Consider the following 20,408-nt stretch of genomic DNA (forward strand, 5'->3'; position numbering starts at 1 on the left):
TTTAACCCCCCCGGTCACACTGAACCAGGAATCAGGCTTGTTTGCAAAGATAAAATATTTATTTAGGTTCAGAAGTCTCGGGTTTCTATATTTTTTTACAATTTTCTACAGTAAATTATCAGTCTTATTAGAAATCTGCTTTTTGTCCATTGTGAATCAACAAAATTGTCTGTCCCCGCCTCCTTATCCTTCTTGCAGCTTCAGCAGCAATCTCTGCCCACTTCCTTCTGGCAGATGCTCTTTACAATCCTTCCTGATTAGCATCTCCATGCCTGGGAGGAAGCCCATTGTGCTCTTCCCAGAGCAGCCCCAGTGACCCTCCCCTCTTAATCAACACCTGAATGTGAGTTCCTGGCCCAGAGAGCAGAAGGGAGGTGCCTTGCCCAGTGGGGGAAGTTGTTTTGTAGTTTTGGCTTGAATCAGGCTTACTTTAAAAGTCACTTTGTTACATTTTTCTTTGTTGAAAATAACTTGCAATTTTAAAACAAACATCCAGAACACTGATTCCAGGCTCTAAACCATGAAGTTTAAATATTGACAACCTATGTTACTTTTGATGGCAGGTCACTTAGATTTTTGACATTAGATCTTAATGGTACAAATGCAGGCTTTTGAAACAGTCACAGGCGGCCGCTGGTACCGCGCCCAGATTTTGACAGCGTTCACAGGCAGGCAAACTGGCTGTGGATGTTTTTGTGACCAATTCAGCTTTCCAGGATATTGCAATTCCACAAGGCTTTCTTGACTTCAGTAAAATGTGACACCCAACAAGAAGATTGGATGTTTGTGGTTGTTTTGCACCAGCATTTTGTATTTTCACCAACCAAGAAAAGATTTAACACCAAGATTTCGGATTTCTTTCAGCAAGCACTGCTTTTCATCTGCGCTCCATTTTTACATGTTGGGCAGCCCAATGACATGTTTCAGAAGTGCGGTCTCCATTCCACCACTGACAACATGCATGGTAGATTTGGCAGCCATCTTTTTGTGCTTGGTAGAGCGCAATTTCCTTAGGTTTTGGCGCGCATGGGGTTTTTGCGGCCATTTTGCTGATTCTGGTGCCACCAGCACACAGTGATGCCGCAGGGCAGAGCAGAGTGGGTTAAAACATCCCACAGTTACCTAAATCTGTTTGGGGGAGGATCCCCCAATGCTTTTTGGGTCATTTGGGTGACATTGTTGGGGTTTAAGAATGTGTAGCTCTGGGTCAGTCTCCATAGTTAACCAGTCTAAATCAGGGTCTATTAGTACCCATTTTTCCTTGGGAGGGATCCCTCCATCCCTGAAAGAAAACATTTTCTTCCCTGAATCCTCCGGTGATTCTTCCCCTTCAAACGGGATGATGCGGACTTCCTCCACAAAGTGGGTTGTCTTTGGCTCAGGATTTCTCCTACTTACCCTCTGTTCCCTAGGTTCCAGCTTTTCGGGTGTAGAAGATTTGTGTTCAGGTTCATAGGTTTCCAGGGGTTTTGTTCTGTTGAGAAAGTAAGCTTCCTCTAGGGCTGTGCGTCTCCCTTCACCCTGGGCCCTCTTCTATGGAACCTGTTGGTTGTCATAGGTTTCTTCCCGTCATTGCTCCGAAGCACCAGACCCGGGTGTTGAACTGTTCTGGGCAGCAATTTCCATTTAAGGGCTCTTCTGGGCCTTCAACATGCGACCAAGGTCTTGTGTTAAATTCTGGACCTGGCGCTCCAGTTGAGACATCCTTTCTGGTTGGTAGGGAGGCCTTGATTCATGCCTTTGCTGCTCCCGCCTGGAAAGTATAGTAGCTCAGGTATTGAGGATGTCGCTGATAACCCTCCATAATTGGTCTCCCTTCTCCTTGATTTGGGTATCTAGTGTCCTGAAAGCGGGGAGAGAGAGGAGGATTGTTCTGGAAATTGGGGTTTGAAAGGTATCTGGGAAAGAAACTTCGGTTGAGGGGTGTAGTTTTTCTTCCCTCCTGAGGGAAGTTCTGAGGGAAGTTTTGAGGGAGGTTTCCTGGGGCAGTACTTAACTGATTCCACCCTTGTGCAGGGGGAGTCCATACATACCTTGTGGGCCTCCTGAGGGTTCCTGTGAATGGAGAAATGCTTTAAGATAGCCACCTTATAGGTGGACAATTTTTGGTGATCTTGATCCTCCAGCCCTGCAAAGAAGCGGGATTATTCCGGGGAGAATGTCCATTTGACAAACTCAATGGTATTGTGATCATTCCTGATACCAAATGAAGCAATCATTTGGTCATACAGTTGTAGATGTTCCCATACTAAGTATGTGGTATTCGTGTGGTAGAGAGTCAAAAAGTTCTATATTGCCTTTATCTGCCAAATCAGGCCTTTCACAAGACCCTTCTTCTGTTTGGCAGACTTCCTTTTCCATTGCACCTGAGTCCACTCACCCTCTAACTCAGAGCTGCTACTATTGGTGCTCCCTACCTCTATGAGACTGGGAATCCCTACCAGAATGATGGGTTCTGGTCTCTTCTCCCCTGTGGTACCATGGGCTTCAGGCTCACTTCCCTTGTACTCCCCTTTTCACACAGGGCAGTACTCATCTTCCTCATCCCTTCTTCTGGGTATGGTGGAGAATTCCCCCCACCTCTTTTGAGGCCTGGATTCTAGTTCTTTTCTGTCTGCAAAGCAGACCAAGTGGTCCCTTTGTAACTTTAGTCTCTGCCATTCTAACTCCCTGATCTTTTCATCATAGGAGCCCCCCTGGTCAGAAGTACATGATAGGGAATTCTTAAATCTGGCTAGAGATGAATACCCATCAATATCTGATAAGAACTGGCCTTTCGGATCAGTAGGACTAGGCCTGGTTGAGTCCAGCTGCCTCATGTTTCCTTGTCTTTGAAAACTGGCAGGCATGAAGTTATCAGCACCCTGTGCATATAAGGTGGTGAGTGGCTTGAGGCCCCTGGTAAAGAGGTCATCACTCCGTGATCGGAGGGTGCCTTTCCATACTCTAACTGGTCGGGGTGCCTCAAAACCTGTTTGTATTTGGCTATTTCCTTTTCCAATCTCTCAGATTCTTTGTTTTCTCAGCCCTATCTCTTGGTGATATATAGAGGCCTGAGTTCTCAACTCTGATACCAGTGCTTGAGTAGCTTCTAGTACTTTATTTTGTTCTAGTACCTGGCCACTGAGTCCTTTGTTTTCCTCACAGAGGGACTCATTTTACTTCTGTGAGGCTTGCGTTGTCTGGGCATATTCAGACCTCCTCTTTTGCAGGAGACTAATCTCCTCACTTGGTGCACTTTTGTCCTGTATTGCCTGCTCTATGTCAAACTCTGCTTGCCTCACATGTTACATTAATTTTTCATTTTCTATCCTCATGTCAGTCAGTTCCTGAGAACCTAAGTCACTTTTGTCCATGTCTGTCCTTAACTGACGCACTTCCTGAAACAGGGCACTTTTCTCCTGGCACAATTTGCTATTCTCTTCCTTCAACTGTTCTCTCTGTTGTTTCAGAGTGTTCATATTTTGGCGCATCTGGTCGAATTCCCATTGGGAATTGACATCCCTACTGATCAACTGGCTATTTTCATCTTTCAGTTGTTTTATCTGCTTCTGAAATGCGAAAAAACATCCTCTAAGTAGGCTCTATTGTGAACAACCTGCTCACTTAATTTGTGTTGACTTGCTGCAAGATTTTCAACACCTTCTTGATATTCCTCTTTCAGTGCAGAAAATTGAGCCTCATGCTCTAAATTCACTTACTGTAGCTGTCATATTTTAGCTGCTGAATAATGTATTCAAATTTCAACTCTGAATTTTGGCTCTGTTGCACTTTTTCCTCTAATTGTTTCAACTCTCTCTGTGATTGGTCCAAAAGCACAGGCTGCTTTTGCACAGAGGCTACACTATCCTGGTATCTTTCTTCCATGATCATCATATGGAAGTACATGCATGCTGTGAGCTGAGCCATTTTAATTTGCTCATCTCTGCTGGTCTGTGTCATATAAAAGTCTGTCAAGGCCTGATGTAACAGCCCATTTTCCTACCACATATCAACATTTGCAGAGGTAACTTCCTGCATCATTCTAGCTTGTCACATGTCATGCTCCTATTCTACCCATTCACAATTTGGATAGAAGGTGCTTTCTGGCCATATTGATTTCTACAGTGCTTATTCTGAAATATGTTCTGCACCGAATATGCTCTCTACGCAAGGGACAAATCTCAACCCTGTTCCTGCTTAGTTTGTACTCACATTGACAACTCGAATCAACACTTTTTTTTATCCACACACCACCCTGAAACCCAGGGTACTCATCTGAATGGTGCCTTCACAATGCAACACAACTTTCCATCCACTGAAATGCAATTACACCTAAATGAATGGTCTGCACCTACTGCAATGTCAACAGTGGAAATTCTCTACCAATCTTGGCATGAGCCCCCAGTTTTGACACGGTTTATTATGCGGTCACACTCAACTCTTTCTATATTTATTCTCGTACATACAAACCTTAATATAGTTTTGGTTATTTCTTCACCCTCCTAATTCTGTTCACCAACTACCCTAATAGGAAGTCACACAATAATTCTGATGCTTTCAATGTAAAAACGTAAACTCATACTTTGGGTTTTGCAGCTATGCCTATAACGATTTAGGCAAATTCTTCATTAAATGACACAGAGTCTGTCAAATGTCACAAAGTATCAGTCATTCAAAGAAAAATTCTGTTAATATCGTCACAGACTTTTACTAAACAGAAGGTTGAAAGTTCAGAGTAGCTGAGCAGGAAATCTGTGAGCCAATTTAAAAAAACAAGCACTCGTTGGGGCACAATCCATAAGTGGTTTCAATATTTCCTATAATATTGCATGAAACGAGTAAGAGTAGGTGTGATCAGGTCACAGTCAGTTGAGTCTGTGTGTGGATTGCAACTTGGACATTTCAAAATTCTAAATAAAATGGTGTTCTTTCCGCTGATGGGCATTTACAGTGCTCAGCGTATTAGTCTGAAGCTTTTCTGACAGAAAGACATGTATGTGATCCAGGAGTCCAAAATCCAAAGGACCGGTATCATGTACCCCAAAACATCACATTTCTCTTGGAAAGTTGATCACATCCAATGCACTCCAGCTGAATGGATGTGAACCCAAGCATAGAAAATGGGACCTAAACACCTTGCAGGACCACACCAATGTACATAACGGCTACCTGATTTTATATATTCTCATCAGGGCTGAATGAAGATGTGTCGCAGCTCGCGGGGCCCTAATATCAACATGATGTTTGGGGACCCCCTTCCTTCTAGCAGAGAAAAACAGTCTGATATTCCTGTGTGGTGCATACATTATAATGGAGACAAGGAAATAGAGCCACAGGGTTAAAAACCTGTAGATTATCATGGGGCAGCCAGCCAGCAGGTAGCTAAAACACTACAATGTCCACTGCCAGGCTATTAATCCTTCTTTGTCAGCAAGGGGCAGATGCAGAGAAACCACAATAAAAAGGCAATGAGGTGATAAGAGCACTCCTGTGTACCCTGAGGGAGGAGGAGACTTGAATGACTCCAATAAATGCAGCTTGTAACGCACATGCTGTAAAGCACACATTTAAAGCCGCATATGGATAACTATCTTGCTGTGTCATGAGATGGCAGACTGTCTTGGGACAGTTGCTCAGGATCTCTTGAGGATTGGGCCCCTTTTAACTGTATGGGTTGAAGACCCTGTTATCATCAAGTCCAGGGCCAAGTGCTACGTGTTCTATTTCTATGCCCATCTTTCTGTAAGCAGCTTAGTCTGTTTAGTTGTACAATTAAAACTCTGTTTAAGCTGACCTCTGAAACATACGCTATTGTACTAGTTAGTAAAATCTCCTTCCTGGATGATTGTCCTCTGCTTTGTGCTTTTATCTGCTCAGGATTATGCCTGTGTAGGTACCCGAGCGTATATATCTATTCCACCCGGCCAAGCCAACAGATTCTCCTGGAAATAAGCAATGTCATGGAATGTACTGCCTGGTGTGCTACACGTTCAGCATGTTTTCTTGATTTTAGACGATTGGTGATTTGACACCTGTGCTCCTAATAATTGTGCCTTTTTTATTTTATTTTTTATGTTTCTTAATTTAGTTGCACAAGTCAACTTTTCAATATAAAATACGTATCACAAGGTACATAATACATAGCATTTGATATATAATTATCAAAGAATTCCTCTAAAATTGTCCTCAGGCTGTTACAACACAAACACAATTTACATAACATACAATATCCAATGTACATTTATAAAACAGTTATTCATTTGTTATTGTTCATCAGATTTTGCCAAATTGGTAGCTGTCTACAATGTATTATTCTTCATTTAAATATATATTAAAAATATCTTTTCCTTTTATATAGAACAAATGTGTCTATAATTTCACAATCGATTGGGAGATGCTTATAACAATAATGCATTATTATCTTCAGCGCCTTCTATCCCTCGTAGCAGATTTCTTTTGTTTCATATTCACTGATCTATAATACATTCATCAGATCATTACATTTGCCTTTAGCTTTTCCCATTTAAGAAGGCAATACATAATTTGTATCTCATATGAATCAATTAAAATTAATAATTTTACAAAAATCAATTTTATAAAAGAAGAATTGGCAAATCTGCTATTAGCTCCCTCATAATTTCAACCACAGGCTCTTTGTATCTCTATCTTCTTTTCCAATGAGAAGGAAATGCAGGTAACCATCTACACCAATCCAATTGAGATCAGAAACTTTATAATAGCTAATCTTATGGATACACAATTTCCATTATATAAACTATTCCATAAGATTTAAGATGTCATGATTTGATAATGCTCAAAATATCATTGAAAGTACATCTTCCTAGAGTCTCAGAGCAAAGGACAGACCATCAGCAAGTGTTTCATAGCCTCTGGTTGAGATGGATGCAAACAAAATCTGCAAATATTTGCCTCCTTAGAAATTAATATGCATGTCGCTAGCACATCATTCGTTCGCCATAAATTGAGACAAAATCTGAAGAACAGATCTCTATACTTGCGAGCCGGAAATCTTATTATGTAAGATTCTGGCTTGTTTAGATTTTTTATCAAGGATACATGTTCTTTCAAATGGGAGCATTTTAAACATTTCGCTCTGGTGACAATCCAATCATATTGCCCTATCTTGGCTTTGGCTCTATTTGGATTTTCTTTTAAAAGTACATTGGATACATCTGCTGCCTTCATAAACTCTCCAAGCTTTCATTGTCTTGTGTATAGTCTCAACTTTATAGATAGATAGAATTTCTAATAAAGAATTATATTTACACAACATTATGCATTTTCTATATAAACAGCTCATTTTCCACCTGTAGATGACATAAAATGACAGAAGACCCAGTTCATATCATAAGATGCACATTGAAAGACATTTAGGTAATTTCAGTACCTTCTTCCAAAAAAAACATTCCTGAGCCAGAATTTTTCACATCTCCAGGTTATCATGGGAACAACCTTCTGTTTATAGAAGGTCAGTAATGGTATTATCTAAAATTTCCCATATTTGGCGTGGATAATAGAAGCTTTTGCAGCTGCTGTATGAATTTTCCTATACATCTTTAGGAGGTATGGTCTATCAGTGGCCTGGTTGTTAGTATTAAGCCCCAAGTATTTATATTCATCAACCACTTCGAGCAGCTTTTGTTGTAATAACCATTGAAAGTGATTCGTTTTTACAACTTGTCGTGTGGCACTAATCATAACCTTAGATTTTGCAAGATTTATAACTAGTAAATTGAGCTGAGCATAATTTTCAAGCTGTGACAATAGCTGCTTCAGTCCCCTTGAAATTTTAGCCCATAGTACTCATCAGCATTAAACAACCAGGGGACTGCATGCACGGCAAGTTTCGGGGAATCCGATGTTACAGCCAAGAAACTCTCCACCACATCAGAGATGAAAACGTTGGATAGAGTTAACGCCATAAGGCATCCCTGCTTCAGTACCTTGAAGGTTGGTATCGGCGCTGAAAGACACCCATCCACGGTTAGCCATACTTGGATCGATGTATCACTATGAAACCGTGAAATCCAATACTCAAGATCGTGGGGGCAATGTGCTCTGATAAATTTGGGTCTCAAGAGCTCTGTGGAGATGGACTCAAATGCTGTTTGAAAGTCAATAAACGCAAGAAAATCTGATTGTTTCTTTTCACATTCATGCAATTTAATAGCATGGAACACGTGCACATTGACCAATGTCCCCAAACCTGGCAAAAACCCTGCCTGGAATGGGTCTTGCTGATTTTCTTTTTGTGCCTATTGATTGAAATCTCAGATGATCAGGCGGGCAAACAACTTGCCCGGCACACCCAGTAAGGCAAATGGTCTGTAGTTCTTTGGCCTCTACCGATCACCTTTTTTATATATCGGAATAATTACCGATTTGTGCCAAGATGGGGAATCTGGTGTGTTGCAATCACTCGCGAGAAGATGAAAAATAGTATCCCGGCCCATGTTTCCAGATGTGATTTGAGCATCAGGTTGGATAAACCGTCTTGCCCTGGCGCCCTGGATGGAAATGTGCTGAGCTTCGATATATAAAAGACCAAGTCTGCTTCTTTAAAGGAGATCTTATCATAAGTTGAACGAACTGAACAAAACAGTTTAGAGATGGAAGAAGGCCACTGAGTTTCCGCATACAATGAGGTGTAATAAGCTGCCCATACCTCTTCTGGTAGTGTGTTTATTTGGCTTGTCGTTTGCTAAATATTAGATGCCTGATTTAAAAGCCCCCATATAGATGCTGAATTCATTTATGCTATAGCCTGGAGCATGAGTTGGCCATCTGCCTGCATCAATATCACTTTCCTATGTTTAGCCCAATTATTATATTTGGATTTTAGCTTTTTCAATTCAATAGCTTTGTGATCTGCTTGGAGGCTATTTATAGCATGTTTTGCCGCTCTAAAATCCGTTTTCATATCATGCAAGACTTGATCATGTGCATGTAAGTGGGTGCGTCTTGATGTATGAGGAATCTGTTCACTGTATTTGAAGATCTGCAAGGCTGCCACATACATTCCATCTGAATAAATTAGTTTAGGATGCAGAATGCCTGCCGGGAGTTTGAGTTGAAATTTCATCTAAAACAATTGCGCCCATTCGTAGTGGAAAGTGGATGTGAATAAAATGGTGAGGTTGGTAAATCAATCACATCTGGCCATGTCCATACAAAAGATAATAATGAATGGTCACTGTATTTCTGTATTATAACCTGAAAAGTATCCGTGATAGCAAATAGATTACGGTCCACATATATGTAGTCAATTAATGCTGTCTAACTACCCCGTTGCCATGTCCAGTGCGGGGGATCCTCCTCTGGCATAGAGCCATTCAACATGACAAACTGTCTGTCTTACATTAATGTACACCATGTTTTAGTCACACGTGACTTATATAAGCCACCAGATGGAAAGCACTTGATGTTAAGGTCACTTGTCACATTTGTGCAGTAAATACTTGGGTCTATGGCAATCATGTCTAGTAATGATTGCAGCTCTGCTAGAAACGTATTATCTTCAATGGCAGCGTGATTCCAGTACAGGTTTAATAATGCGATCGTGCTATGTGAATATTGTATTCTCACTAATTGTAAGAACATATTGGGTGAAGCCCATGGCAAAATGCGAAGACCCGAGGATATTCTGACTGCGACCAAAAGACCCGCCATCGGTCTGCCTCTTTTTAATGCCATGGCAGGTACGAGTGACTAAGCATAATTATCCCACACAGGTGGAGCAGTTAACCATATTTCCTGCAATGCTACGATATCATAACTGTTTAACGGATTAAATACAGTTGTAGTGAGATGTTTGTGTCCCCTTGTGTTCCAAGAAGCCATTCTACACTTAATGCTCGTTAACTGGATGGGTTGTTAATTTGAGGAATTAGATTGCAGACATGACCCTACTGGTATAACCAGGAACCTCTGGTTAGAGGCAGTCTGCGAAAAGGTTATTTGTAAGGGTAATAGGGCCCCATTAGGACCCTGGTGCTAAGTGTTTAACGGTGCCGTAAAAGGCTGCAGCGCCGTTAAACACTTAGCGTCTTACTACGAGGTCCCTTTGCGGGACCCGACCTGAACGGCTGGTCTAGACCAGCCGTTAAAGTAGGGACCCGCAAAGGGACCTTGGTGCTAAGTACGGTACCGCAATTTGCGGTACCGTACTTAGCGCCTTCCCCATTCCCATAGAGCCCTATGGGGCAAAAATGGGAATGGGGAAGGTCCATGGTTCAATGGGGAATTACCGCCCCGCCAACCTTGGAATGGGGTGGTAATTCCCCATTGAACCATGGCAACCCATTACAACACCGGCACCAACCATGGTGCTAATAGCGCCTGGTTTAGCGCCGGTGTTGTAATGAGGGCCATAGACTCTTATTCATTTTAAGCCTAATAGAGTCTCTCTGCAGCATCGATTCTGATGTATTGGACAAGGTTAACGGATATTTGGGGTCATTACGACCCAGGCGGTAAGTACACCAACTTTACCACCATGGTGTAAACTACGTGTTCGTGCTGGTAGAGAGATTCCCAGACCCCCCTTTGTTTTGCATAAATTAACTTTGGGTTTCACCCTAAGGTAACAGGGTGATCCAGACGTGGACCCCTTGCTCACTGTACTTAGAAAGGCAACAGTTTCACCTCACTGATGATGCCCAACAAGGCTGAAACACGTGTATGGGGTTACTGATGGTACTCTTGTTCAGAGGAGAATTGCCTAGCATTTCGGTTCTGGACTGCCCCTGGGCAGGACAAAGGCTGATATGCGGGGAGATTTCTTCTCTGTGAAAGGGACAGTGAGCTAAAGACTTGGTAGAGTCTCTCCCAGGGGTTATTCACCCAAGAACAGGTCATTGGGCTGTGTTCGTGCTGGTAGAGAGATTCCCCGACCCCCCCCTTTGTTTTACTCCTGATTTCATCCATAGTTTAACAACCAATGTGTCTTGTTCATTAACAAATTCAACTTGGGCAATATCACTGGACCTCAAGACCTTCCTCTTTTCTTCTGCCTTCGCTCCCCCTCTTCCCTGCTGATCTATTCTCTTTTGGCACTGTGCACCTGGCCACCCTCTGTCCTTTGGGCCCAGGTACCTGCTCACCCTGCCACCCTCCCGCACTGCCTCCAGGACACCCCTTGCACTGGGGTCTGTATCCTTACCCATACAGCCCCCCCTTTTTCTTCCTGCACTTATCAGACCTACCCTGCCTGCTGCCTTAAACCTAGCACTTGCAAATTGCTGGCTGCATTACCACTGTTTGTTGCCTTTATTATTTATTATTTATCTGTTTCTCCTCTGCTTCGCACTTTCCACTTCTCCCTCCTTCCATGCACTTTCCCCTCCCCCTCTCCCATGCACTTGCGCGTTCTCAATGTCACTGGGCCTAGTAAAATCGCTGTTTTGTTCTCCCCTGTTCCCCTCCCTTGCCTTGTCGCGCTCTGAAACACTTGTGTACGAGCGCGATAGAAATAAAATATCAATCAATCAATCAAAGTCCTGGGGCAACAGTATCTCTTCCATTATGTTAAAAACGCTTGTGTGATTTAAATCATGCACAGGAAATGCGCCACCTCTACATTGTTAATGTCAGGATATTTAGATTTACTGTTTGACATCTCGTGGATGTGTTGCATATTATGTTTTTTTTTTGCATTTTCAACTTCTTTGATTATTTATCTGGAAGTGTAATTTTAGAGTGATTCATTTGTTCAGTCCTCCTTACGCGCATCAATTGTGCCTATTTTTTAGCTATTGCCACACTTTGCTCTTGAGCATTTTTCTTGGGAAGAGTCAACGAATGTATAAAAAAAAGAGAGTTTAATTTAGCTGGTAGGGCTGAATCTTTGATATTTTAGCTTTTTTTTGCCGTCATAGGAGCTACTGCCTTTTTACCTTTTATTCACTTGTTTAAGACTCTAAAAGCTAATTTTGCAGCGATTTGATGTGGCGGGCTCAGACTGTCTAATGGCAATAAAAAATTATCCTGTAATGATACACTTCCATGTTTATGTATGTTGGGTGCTACCTCCTTACGTGATTGGCCTATTACTGCCTCAGATTTCTCCGGGCATTTTTTTAGATCGGTTTCCATACATGGAGGATTTTTCTCTGTTATTTCATTCACCGTGGCAACTGGACTGCCTTTTTCTATGTCACATCATTGGTTTGGCATAGTGATCCTATGAGGACAATTTGCACTTTGTATTATACAAGTCTCACAGATGCACTCCCTCATTTGCCCACTTGCTCACTCACTCACTTTCTCACTCACTCACTTAAACTATCCAGTGCATTGGCAAACAATGCAAAATGGACCACCTCCCCCAATCACAGAGAATCAATACAAAGAATGAATTGGACTTCCCAATGGACCCTACTAGAATGCTTCCTGTGAGGGAATTATCACCACCCAGTGTTCATGTTATCAGAGCAAGAGCGGGCATTAGTAACATATGCCATAGTTAGCGCATCCGTGCTACTGTACCCTTGGTGTTTCTGATAGCATAGTAGTGTTTTTTGAGAAATTATTCAAACAGATTGATTTTTGTCACCTTTGAAGAAACACATACGAAAGGTTTCTAGAAGAAGGGCCCGTTAAGGATCAAGCAGTATTGTTCAATTACATTTTAAGACTATGGTGGGTTTTTTTCTGGGAAAGTTGGCTTAGCCTAAATTCAATATCATTGGCGCAGGTTTGTGTGATGTCTTTTGTTTTACAGTGTTTCCGTAACATGCTAGTGTGAATCATAATGTTTCAATTTTCTTTACACCCGAGTTACACTATATAATCAGTACTAATATGAAATCATCATTTCAGCCACTGCAGTCGCTTGGACGAGGGGCGCGGAGAAAAAACAGATTTAAAGGTTCCGATGGCAGCACATCTTCTGACACGACATCCAATAGTTTTGTCCGCCAGGTAAGGCTCTGTTACTTTTTCTGCTATACAATGTATGGAATATGTTACATTACATCAAATTGCAGAGGCATATGTGGGAACAGTGTGGCGGTATTGGAAAGGGCAACATGCTGAATCACCATTGCATGTATAGCTATTTATGTAAGTATGTTTCCTGCAACATTTTAAGTTTTCCTGCAACATGTTAAGTTTTCCAGTACCCTGTTAGCTCAGGGTTAGGTGCGCGATACAAATAATAAACAAATACAAATTGCACACTAAACACCAAAATATTTTCCGTGGTCTAAATCTACAAGCAGTGGATGCTTGTTTTTAAAGTAATCGATAATGGTGCCTTAGAGAAATGAATAGCAACAGACCAGATGTACACAAAGTGCCACTTATGATCACTTAAGTAGTTATTAAACATGGAAGAAGAAAGGACTGCACTAACGCTAGCATTGCACCTTGAATGAGCACATGCATCAATATGTTTGGAAACATCTGTATGTTTAACTGAGGATGATGTCAAACACACTGGGCCTGATGGACAAACATGTTTTCAACGGGACTTTCCCATGTTAATACATGTTTGCAAGTCAGACCCTTTACTTGCTGCAGTCATGGAAGAGGCGTAGCCCTTTTTTGAAGAGAAATAATGTGCTGTGTAGTTTTAGACATGAGGATTTGCGCTGGTTCTAGGTTTGCTCTTGGTTTATTGGCAGTGGTGAATTGCATTTCCAAGGTTATTGCGTTGAGCTCACTTGTGTAGGGCTGGGTGCTCTTTCAATGGTGGGAAAGTGTTGCCTCCTTCTGTAAGCAATGGATGCTGCAGTATGCATGCCTTTGTTTCATGTTAAGCTATTTTTCTGCTCCATTGTTTTGCAATTGGAATGCATGAAATAGACCTAAGGAATTTGATCTGCATTGCCACTGCTCGCCACCAGTTCAAGTGGCTCGATTGAAATCGATACTAGAAATCCAAAACGGTCATTAATTTTCTTTAGAGTGCAAGGCGTTCCACTGGTTGTATGTGATCTGATCGAAACGTTTTCATCGAATGTCTTTTTTTTTTACTGGTCGATTTTGCAGCAAATACAGGTAGGGGGAGACCCCCTGCAACCTCCCACGTTAGCACCCCAACATCAGTTATTCATTTAAACCCACCTCCCACACATATTTGGCCAAAATCCATTATAAAAAATTAAATTAATTCTTCTTCGGCAAGAACTCCCTATTCCGTCCCACTTAAGAGGCATATGTGTAAAGTGCACTTCTCCCATAAAGGTGCATCTCGGCGCTAATAGCAGATGATTAGTATTTCCCAACGCCTGGGAAAGATGAAAGGCGGAGCGGACTTGCCGGGATCCGATCCTGTGACCATGAGCCCCCGTAGTGGATGCATTAGTTCACTGAGCCACAGACCCCTCCACATGGGGCACTGCTTCGGCTGTTAGGCTTGACCTCTGCATATACATCATTCATGAGGCTTTCCTACATTTGGTCATTGTCCTAAAACAAGGTTAATTGCAGCAACTCATGCAATGTGGGAGTGATGTTCATTTAGAAGAAAAAAAAAGCCTTTTACTGGTCACTGTTTATACTTTAAAATACATGTTTGATGGCATTCAAATCGTTAAGTGTAAATATATTGCAACTTTTAGTAGTATAATACATCGTATCTACATTTTAAAAAATGTCTTTCTGATGCTAGTTCTTTGATTGAATGAGGGTTCTTTATCAAATTGTGACTGTTTGCCATTCCAAACAGTGCTGATGATGAGACAGTGGTAAAACACCTTTCCGCACAATGGAATGATTTGCCCTGAAAACGCGGATTTGCGCACCTTTGTGCCCGAAAATCCCTGTTTAAAGTATGGGGATTTTCGGGCAGAAAGGCGCGCAAATCTGCGTTTTCAGCACAAATAATTCCATGAATCAGGTGTCACTGTCGGCGGTATTACATAATCTCCCACTTGCGAAAGTAATGCATCACCGCACGGGGTAAAATATCGGTTGCAAAACACATCAGTTCCTACTGTGAACATATTTCCAGGAAACTAGGCACCTGTTAGTGGAGGGCCAAGAAATATGAGTAATGTAGAAACATGCTGGCAGGCAGGCATCACCTCTGCTTCAAATTGACACAACCCGCCTTGGCTCTCTTTAAGAGAGCTCAAATGGTTTTACATTGCATTTGTACTGTAATGTGGCTTAATGAGTTTACTATTATACAGCGTTTGCTCTCACTGTAATAGAGGGAGTCCCACCATTGGCAGTTTCCTTCCTTCCTTCCTTCCTTCCTTCCTTCCTTCCTTCCTTCCTTCCTTCCTTCCTTCCTTCCTTCCTTCCTTCCTTCCTTCCTTCCTTCCTTCCTTCCTTCCTTCCTTCCTTCCTTCCTTCCTTCCTTCCTTCCTTCCTTCCTTCCTTCCTTCCTTCCTTCCTTCCTTCCTTCCTTCCTTCCTTCCTTCCTTCCTTCCTTCCTTCCTTCCTTCCTTCCTCCAGCTTCCCTTATCAAGTGGCTTTAAGTTCTAGCTTCACACGCCCAGAGTGGTGGAGGACCGTCACTTTCAATGCTTTACTTGCAATGGTCCTATTCTAGCCTCATTGTTACGGTCCAAGTCTCAGAGTTAAGCAATGGCAGGTGTCTGTCCTCAGCTTGAATGTGTCTGTAGTAATGCCACCTCCATCTTGCAGAGTTCCAGTAATGGGGATCCAATCTGCATTTGGGTCCCATGGCCTGCAGGGATTCTTGATGGTGTACAGGGTGGCAATTTAAATGTCACTGTCTGTTTTGTAGGGGATAAGCGTGAGGAATGAAGCACATGTGTAATCAGGGGTGGACTGAACCAAAAAAGGTCCTGGAAATATTTTTCAAAGTGGCCCTATATTACACCATGTGAGCGACAGTAGCGAGCAAGTCCAACCCCTCTATGCATGGTTTGTTTGTTTTGTTGAAAAATGGGTCCAAATAGTGAATTGTAAAGCATTTTTATCCCTATATACGGATTAAAAAATAGTTGAACATAGCAAAAAAACAGACATTTGTTAAGAGTGAAGACTAACATACGGGACGTTTCATAACAGTCTAAACAATAGCTAGAGCCACCATTGGGGCTAAACTAGACTATTGCAATGTCCTTCTAGCCGGCACCTCGGTCAAAAACCTGAATAGACTCAAACTCATTCAAAACAATTCTCTCAGAGCAGCACTAAACATCTCCAGAAGAGACCATATTTCACATACCAGGCGCGCCACCCACTGGCTTCCAGTCAAAGAACGGATAACATTTAAGACGCTCACCCTGATACACACATGCCTGGCGCTCACAGCCTCTCCCTACCTATCAGAGAAAAATGTCAGAGCCACTTCCTAGCATCCCAAGAGACCTTGTCCCGCCAACCAGTTGCGTATCCCCCATTAAGAGGGTCAAAGCGGGCGCATGAGCTTCCCGCACATCGCCCCAAAACTATGGAATGACTTACCTAACTCACTCAGGGCTGAGTCCTCTCATTTGTCATTTCAGAAAATGCTAAAAACGATGCTATTCAACTAAATCCCCCCCCACACAATAACTGTTCTCAGTACTCACCATCTGACTGTCCCATTCCTTGTCTACTCGTAACAGTGGCACACAGAGTGTACATGCCTGAACACCGGCTAAATTACTGTTAGCAGAGTCACTACGACCACTGACCGCTAATGCTACATGTATGTATCTATGTATCCTCTATTGTATTGTTTCCTCCCCCTTGTTTTTCATGCCTCTTATATGTAACCAAGTAAGTCTTCTTCTAACAGCGCCACAATGCCCTCGGGCTGTTTGGTGCTTTATTAATGTCAATAAATAAATACATAACAAATTGTTTTCTTCACAGGGATTAGGAGAGATCGGAGGGGATGAGATGACTGGGGGAGAAGGTAGAGAGCTCAGAAACCTAAGGTGCCCACACAAGAGACCCATGCTGTAGAGGCCCCCCTGGAAATCACCAGAGCTCCCTGTAGGCCAGTCCTTTACTGTGTGTAATGTAGTCTGAAGGTCTTCATTTTGAACAGTGTACATATGCTCTTGGGGAAGGCTACGCACGCACTGTTTAAGTTGCTCAGGCAAAACAGAACCATTGCGGCCTGACTTTTGTGAACATTTTAGGTTGGAAGGCTCTGCTGCTGTCACTGCATTCACTGTCTGCATGATCAACAGAGAGGACTTGAACATGCCCCCCAGGTTTCGGCTTTTCATGGCCACACAGGTTTTACAGAGCTGCCATAGGAGCTGGGCATTCCAGTGCTTGTTATTTGCATTGACGTTCCTGAAACACAGCACTTTGGCTTTGGAATGATTTCTGTTCTCTTTTCAAGGGAGAGCATAATCTGTGTATGGCCGACATGCGCATTTTATGGACTGATTATGTACGCAAGTGAGTACATCTACATACACTTAATAGCCACAAACACAGAGCTAGCTTTTCACATACATTGATTTGTCATTATTGTTTTTGATATCCACTTTAAGAAAGGAAGTTATCCTTGCAAGGCCTGTTCAGGCATGTCCCATATACCCTCTGTACATGTTGGCGAACACGCCATTCTCAGCTGCCTTATATGCTTCTGTCAAGTCGAGTAAGGTTAAGGCTGCTCGGTCCTCCACCTCCATGTGTCTCAATGTGCATCTTCTCAGGGCACACACTTCGCAGGGTTTTCATGGTTTTTATGCCATTGAGGGCAGCTGCACCTTTGCTACAGTGAGAATGTAGATGCTGCATTGAATGGTAGAATAGAATGTAGGAATTTCGCAGCTGCCACAACATAGGTATTGTAAAAGCGATCTTCTTTTTTGCCAGATAAGTTAATTTCGATGCCTTCTGTGATCGTATAGGTGGCTACCTTCCTTTCTAAGGGCATGGAACTCTTTGGTGACTTGCAATATCCATATGACCTACAGTGTAAGGATTGTATTTTTCTTATAACACATGATATCACCATCATCCCCTGTAATTCTTTTCCTTTTGTGCCCACTGATGCATCTTGCACTTGTGAAGAAACAGACTGAGACTGCGACTAAAACCATTGGAAAACAAACACCAATATCTAGTCAGTAAAATAGCCTTACAGATTGTGGGAGGGGCGTTATCTTGGGATAATGACCCACTACCAAGTTAGGGCCATACATTGGTGAAGGTTCACTATCCCAAGAGATAACAGCACCTCCCGAGGTTTATAAGGCAGATGGCGGAAATGGCAATGAAGGTTTTGGAGTTGTGGTGGTTTTGTTTTGTAATTTTAAATACCTACATTGTCTTTATAAGGTAAGCATTTAACTCCAAACTTGGTGAAAGTGGAATAGTTTAAGAAGGTGATTGCAAGAGTGCAAATGTGAAAGTAAACAGGGTTCCTTTAAAAAAGTGAAATCATTGTATCATGTTTTAGCTTTCACTTTGGTTTGTTAGGTGAAGTTGGAATGTCTTATTGGAAGAAATCTTGCTCCGAAATTGCATTGTTTTTTTTAATACAGGCACAAACTTTCTGTTCATTTCCTGATTGTTTCTGAAATCAGAATGTCAGGAATGCAGTCAATACCAGTAGTTAATGACGGCATTCCAAACATTCTAATTGGTTCGAAGGAGGTCAATAACGATTTCCATGTTGTCGCTGTTCATTACACGGTCACACAAAACTCAGGGAGTTCCTTTCCCCCCAATGAATGTGGGGCACAATAACTCACTCTTCTTTTGTCAAGGTTCAGTTTGGTAAGGCCTCCAACCCGTCTCGCATCCAATCCCAACAATAACCCTGTGCCAAAAAATGGTCTAGGAACCAGGCCGGTGGGTAGTAAGAATATATATTTATTAATTTATTCAAACCAAATTGGGCCAAAAGACTAACATCAGCCACCAATGCTGTGGCAACACAAGAACAAAAATGGCTTGCGTAATGGCACCAATACTGAGATATGCAGTCACAATTTCCTGCAGCTTTCTTTTCAAATCACCCACCCATACAGAAAAAAAACAATTCAAAACAGTGGTTGCTGATTTAGCTTTTCGCCCAGAAACCCCCACCCTCCAAACATCAATTAGACTTGACCCCTCTGAATTGAAGGCCAGTGGAAAAGAGTGGGAACACAATGGCAAAATCGTTTTGGGATTTTGATAAACGTGCATATTTTGGAAGAAAGGATTCAGGGGGAAAATCGTTTTTTTTTACTCATTACCACAGTTGCAATATGAGGGAAAGAAAAGCTTTGGGGAAATTCGTTTTGTCACACCTAAAAAGAACAGGCAGGGCTTTGTGGTTTTGGTCAGAACACAATGAGAACAAGGCAGCAATTTAATATTTTTTTTTACCACACATGCAAAGGAAATATAATGTTTCACACTTCTGATCTACAATACCGGGGGATCAGTGGGGAATTTCATTTTGCACCCTGCACACACACCTGGAAACAGGGTTTTTTGGATCAATTCTTTTGGCAAATCTTTATGTCTGTAATGGATCAAAACGCGCTCGGAAGAGCCTGTTAGTTACGAATGCCAACAAAACGCATCCCGTGATTTTTATAGGGGAATTAATTAATTTACTTTAATTAACTATGTCAAAGATCTACACTGACAAACAGGATATTTTGCTATGGGGAAATAACTAAACCAATGCTAGAAAATATGCAGTGCCTACACAATCGATGGTTTTGGGGATTGTTTTACTTATACGAGAGGCCTGGTAATGAGCATCAGAGAACAGCAGGGCACCACCTCTTGGACAGCAAGGGTGTCAGACAAGGATAGTCTCCTCTGGCTCCTTCAAGGGCCCCAGTCAGCTCTATGTCTCCTCGTTCCTGTCTCCAATGCAGGATTTGGGGCCACTTTGCTTGGATGTTTCACGCAAAAGTTGAGCAGCAGTTTACCTCCTGTAATAAGTGAAAAGGCCAAGTTCTAATGCAAACTGGTCTACTTATAGGGCAAATGAAATCACAAACTTGTCATGATTCCCACAAAAGGGATTGGTTGGTTTTCTCTACCCACCTCCCGTCTGTGTGCTTATAGGACAAGGAGATGAGGGGTGATGAGAGGCCTGGTAATGAGCATCAGAGAACAGCAGGGCACCACCTCTTGGACAGCAAGGGTGTCAGACAAGGATAGTCTCCTCTGGCTCCTTCAAGGGCCCCAGTCAGCTCTATGTCTCCTCGTTCCTGTCTCCAATGCAGGATTTGGGGCCACTTTGCTTGGATGTTTCACGCAAAAGTTGAGCAGCAGTTTACCTCCTGTAATAAGTGAAAAGGCCAAGTTCTAATGCAAACTGGTCTACTTATAGGGCAAATGAAATCACAAACTTGTCATGATTCCCACAAAAGGGATTGGTTCGTTTTCTCTACCCACCTCCCGTCTGTGTGCTTATAGGACAAGGAGATGAGGGGTGTGAATTATGAAAGCTGTGGGTGGAGAAAGCTTTGTCATCCCAAACTGACATGTGCGCTCTGCCTGTTTGAACTCTAAAAATCTATCAACAT

At 42.3% G+C, this 20,408-nt stretch overlaps 1 protein-coding gene across 2 annotated transcripts in view; it reads left to right on the forward strand.

The window, feature by feature from the left end:
* CACNB2 (calcium voltage-gated channel auxiliary subunit beta 2) overlaps nt 1–20,408 on the forward strand; it is a 1,556,216-nt gene that overhangs the window by 87,049 nt on the left and 1,448,759 nt on the right. For both annotated transcript variants that reach the window (XM_069648579.1, XM_069648581.1), the window contains exon 2: nt 12,823–12,924. In XM_069648579.1, coding sequence (XP_069504680.1) covers nt 12,823–12,924 — 102 coding nt within the window. The remainder of the gene's footprint in view (nt 1–12,822; nt 12,925–20,408) is intronic.

This window comes from Ambystoma mexicanum, chromosome 2q (genome assembly GCF_040938575.1).
Source record: "Ambystoma mexicanum isolate Mex_15411 chromosome 2q, UKY_AmexF1_1, whole genome shotgun sequence".
Lineage (NCBI taxonomy): Eukaryota > Metazoa > Chordata > Amphibia > Caudata > Ambystomatidae > Ambystoma > Ambystoma mexicanum.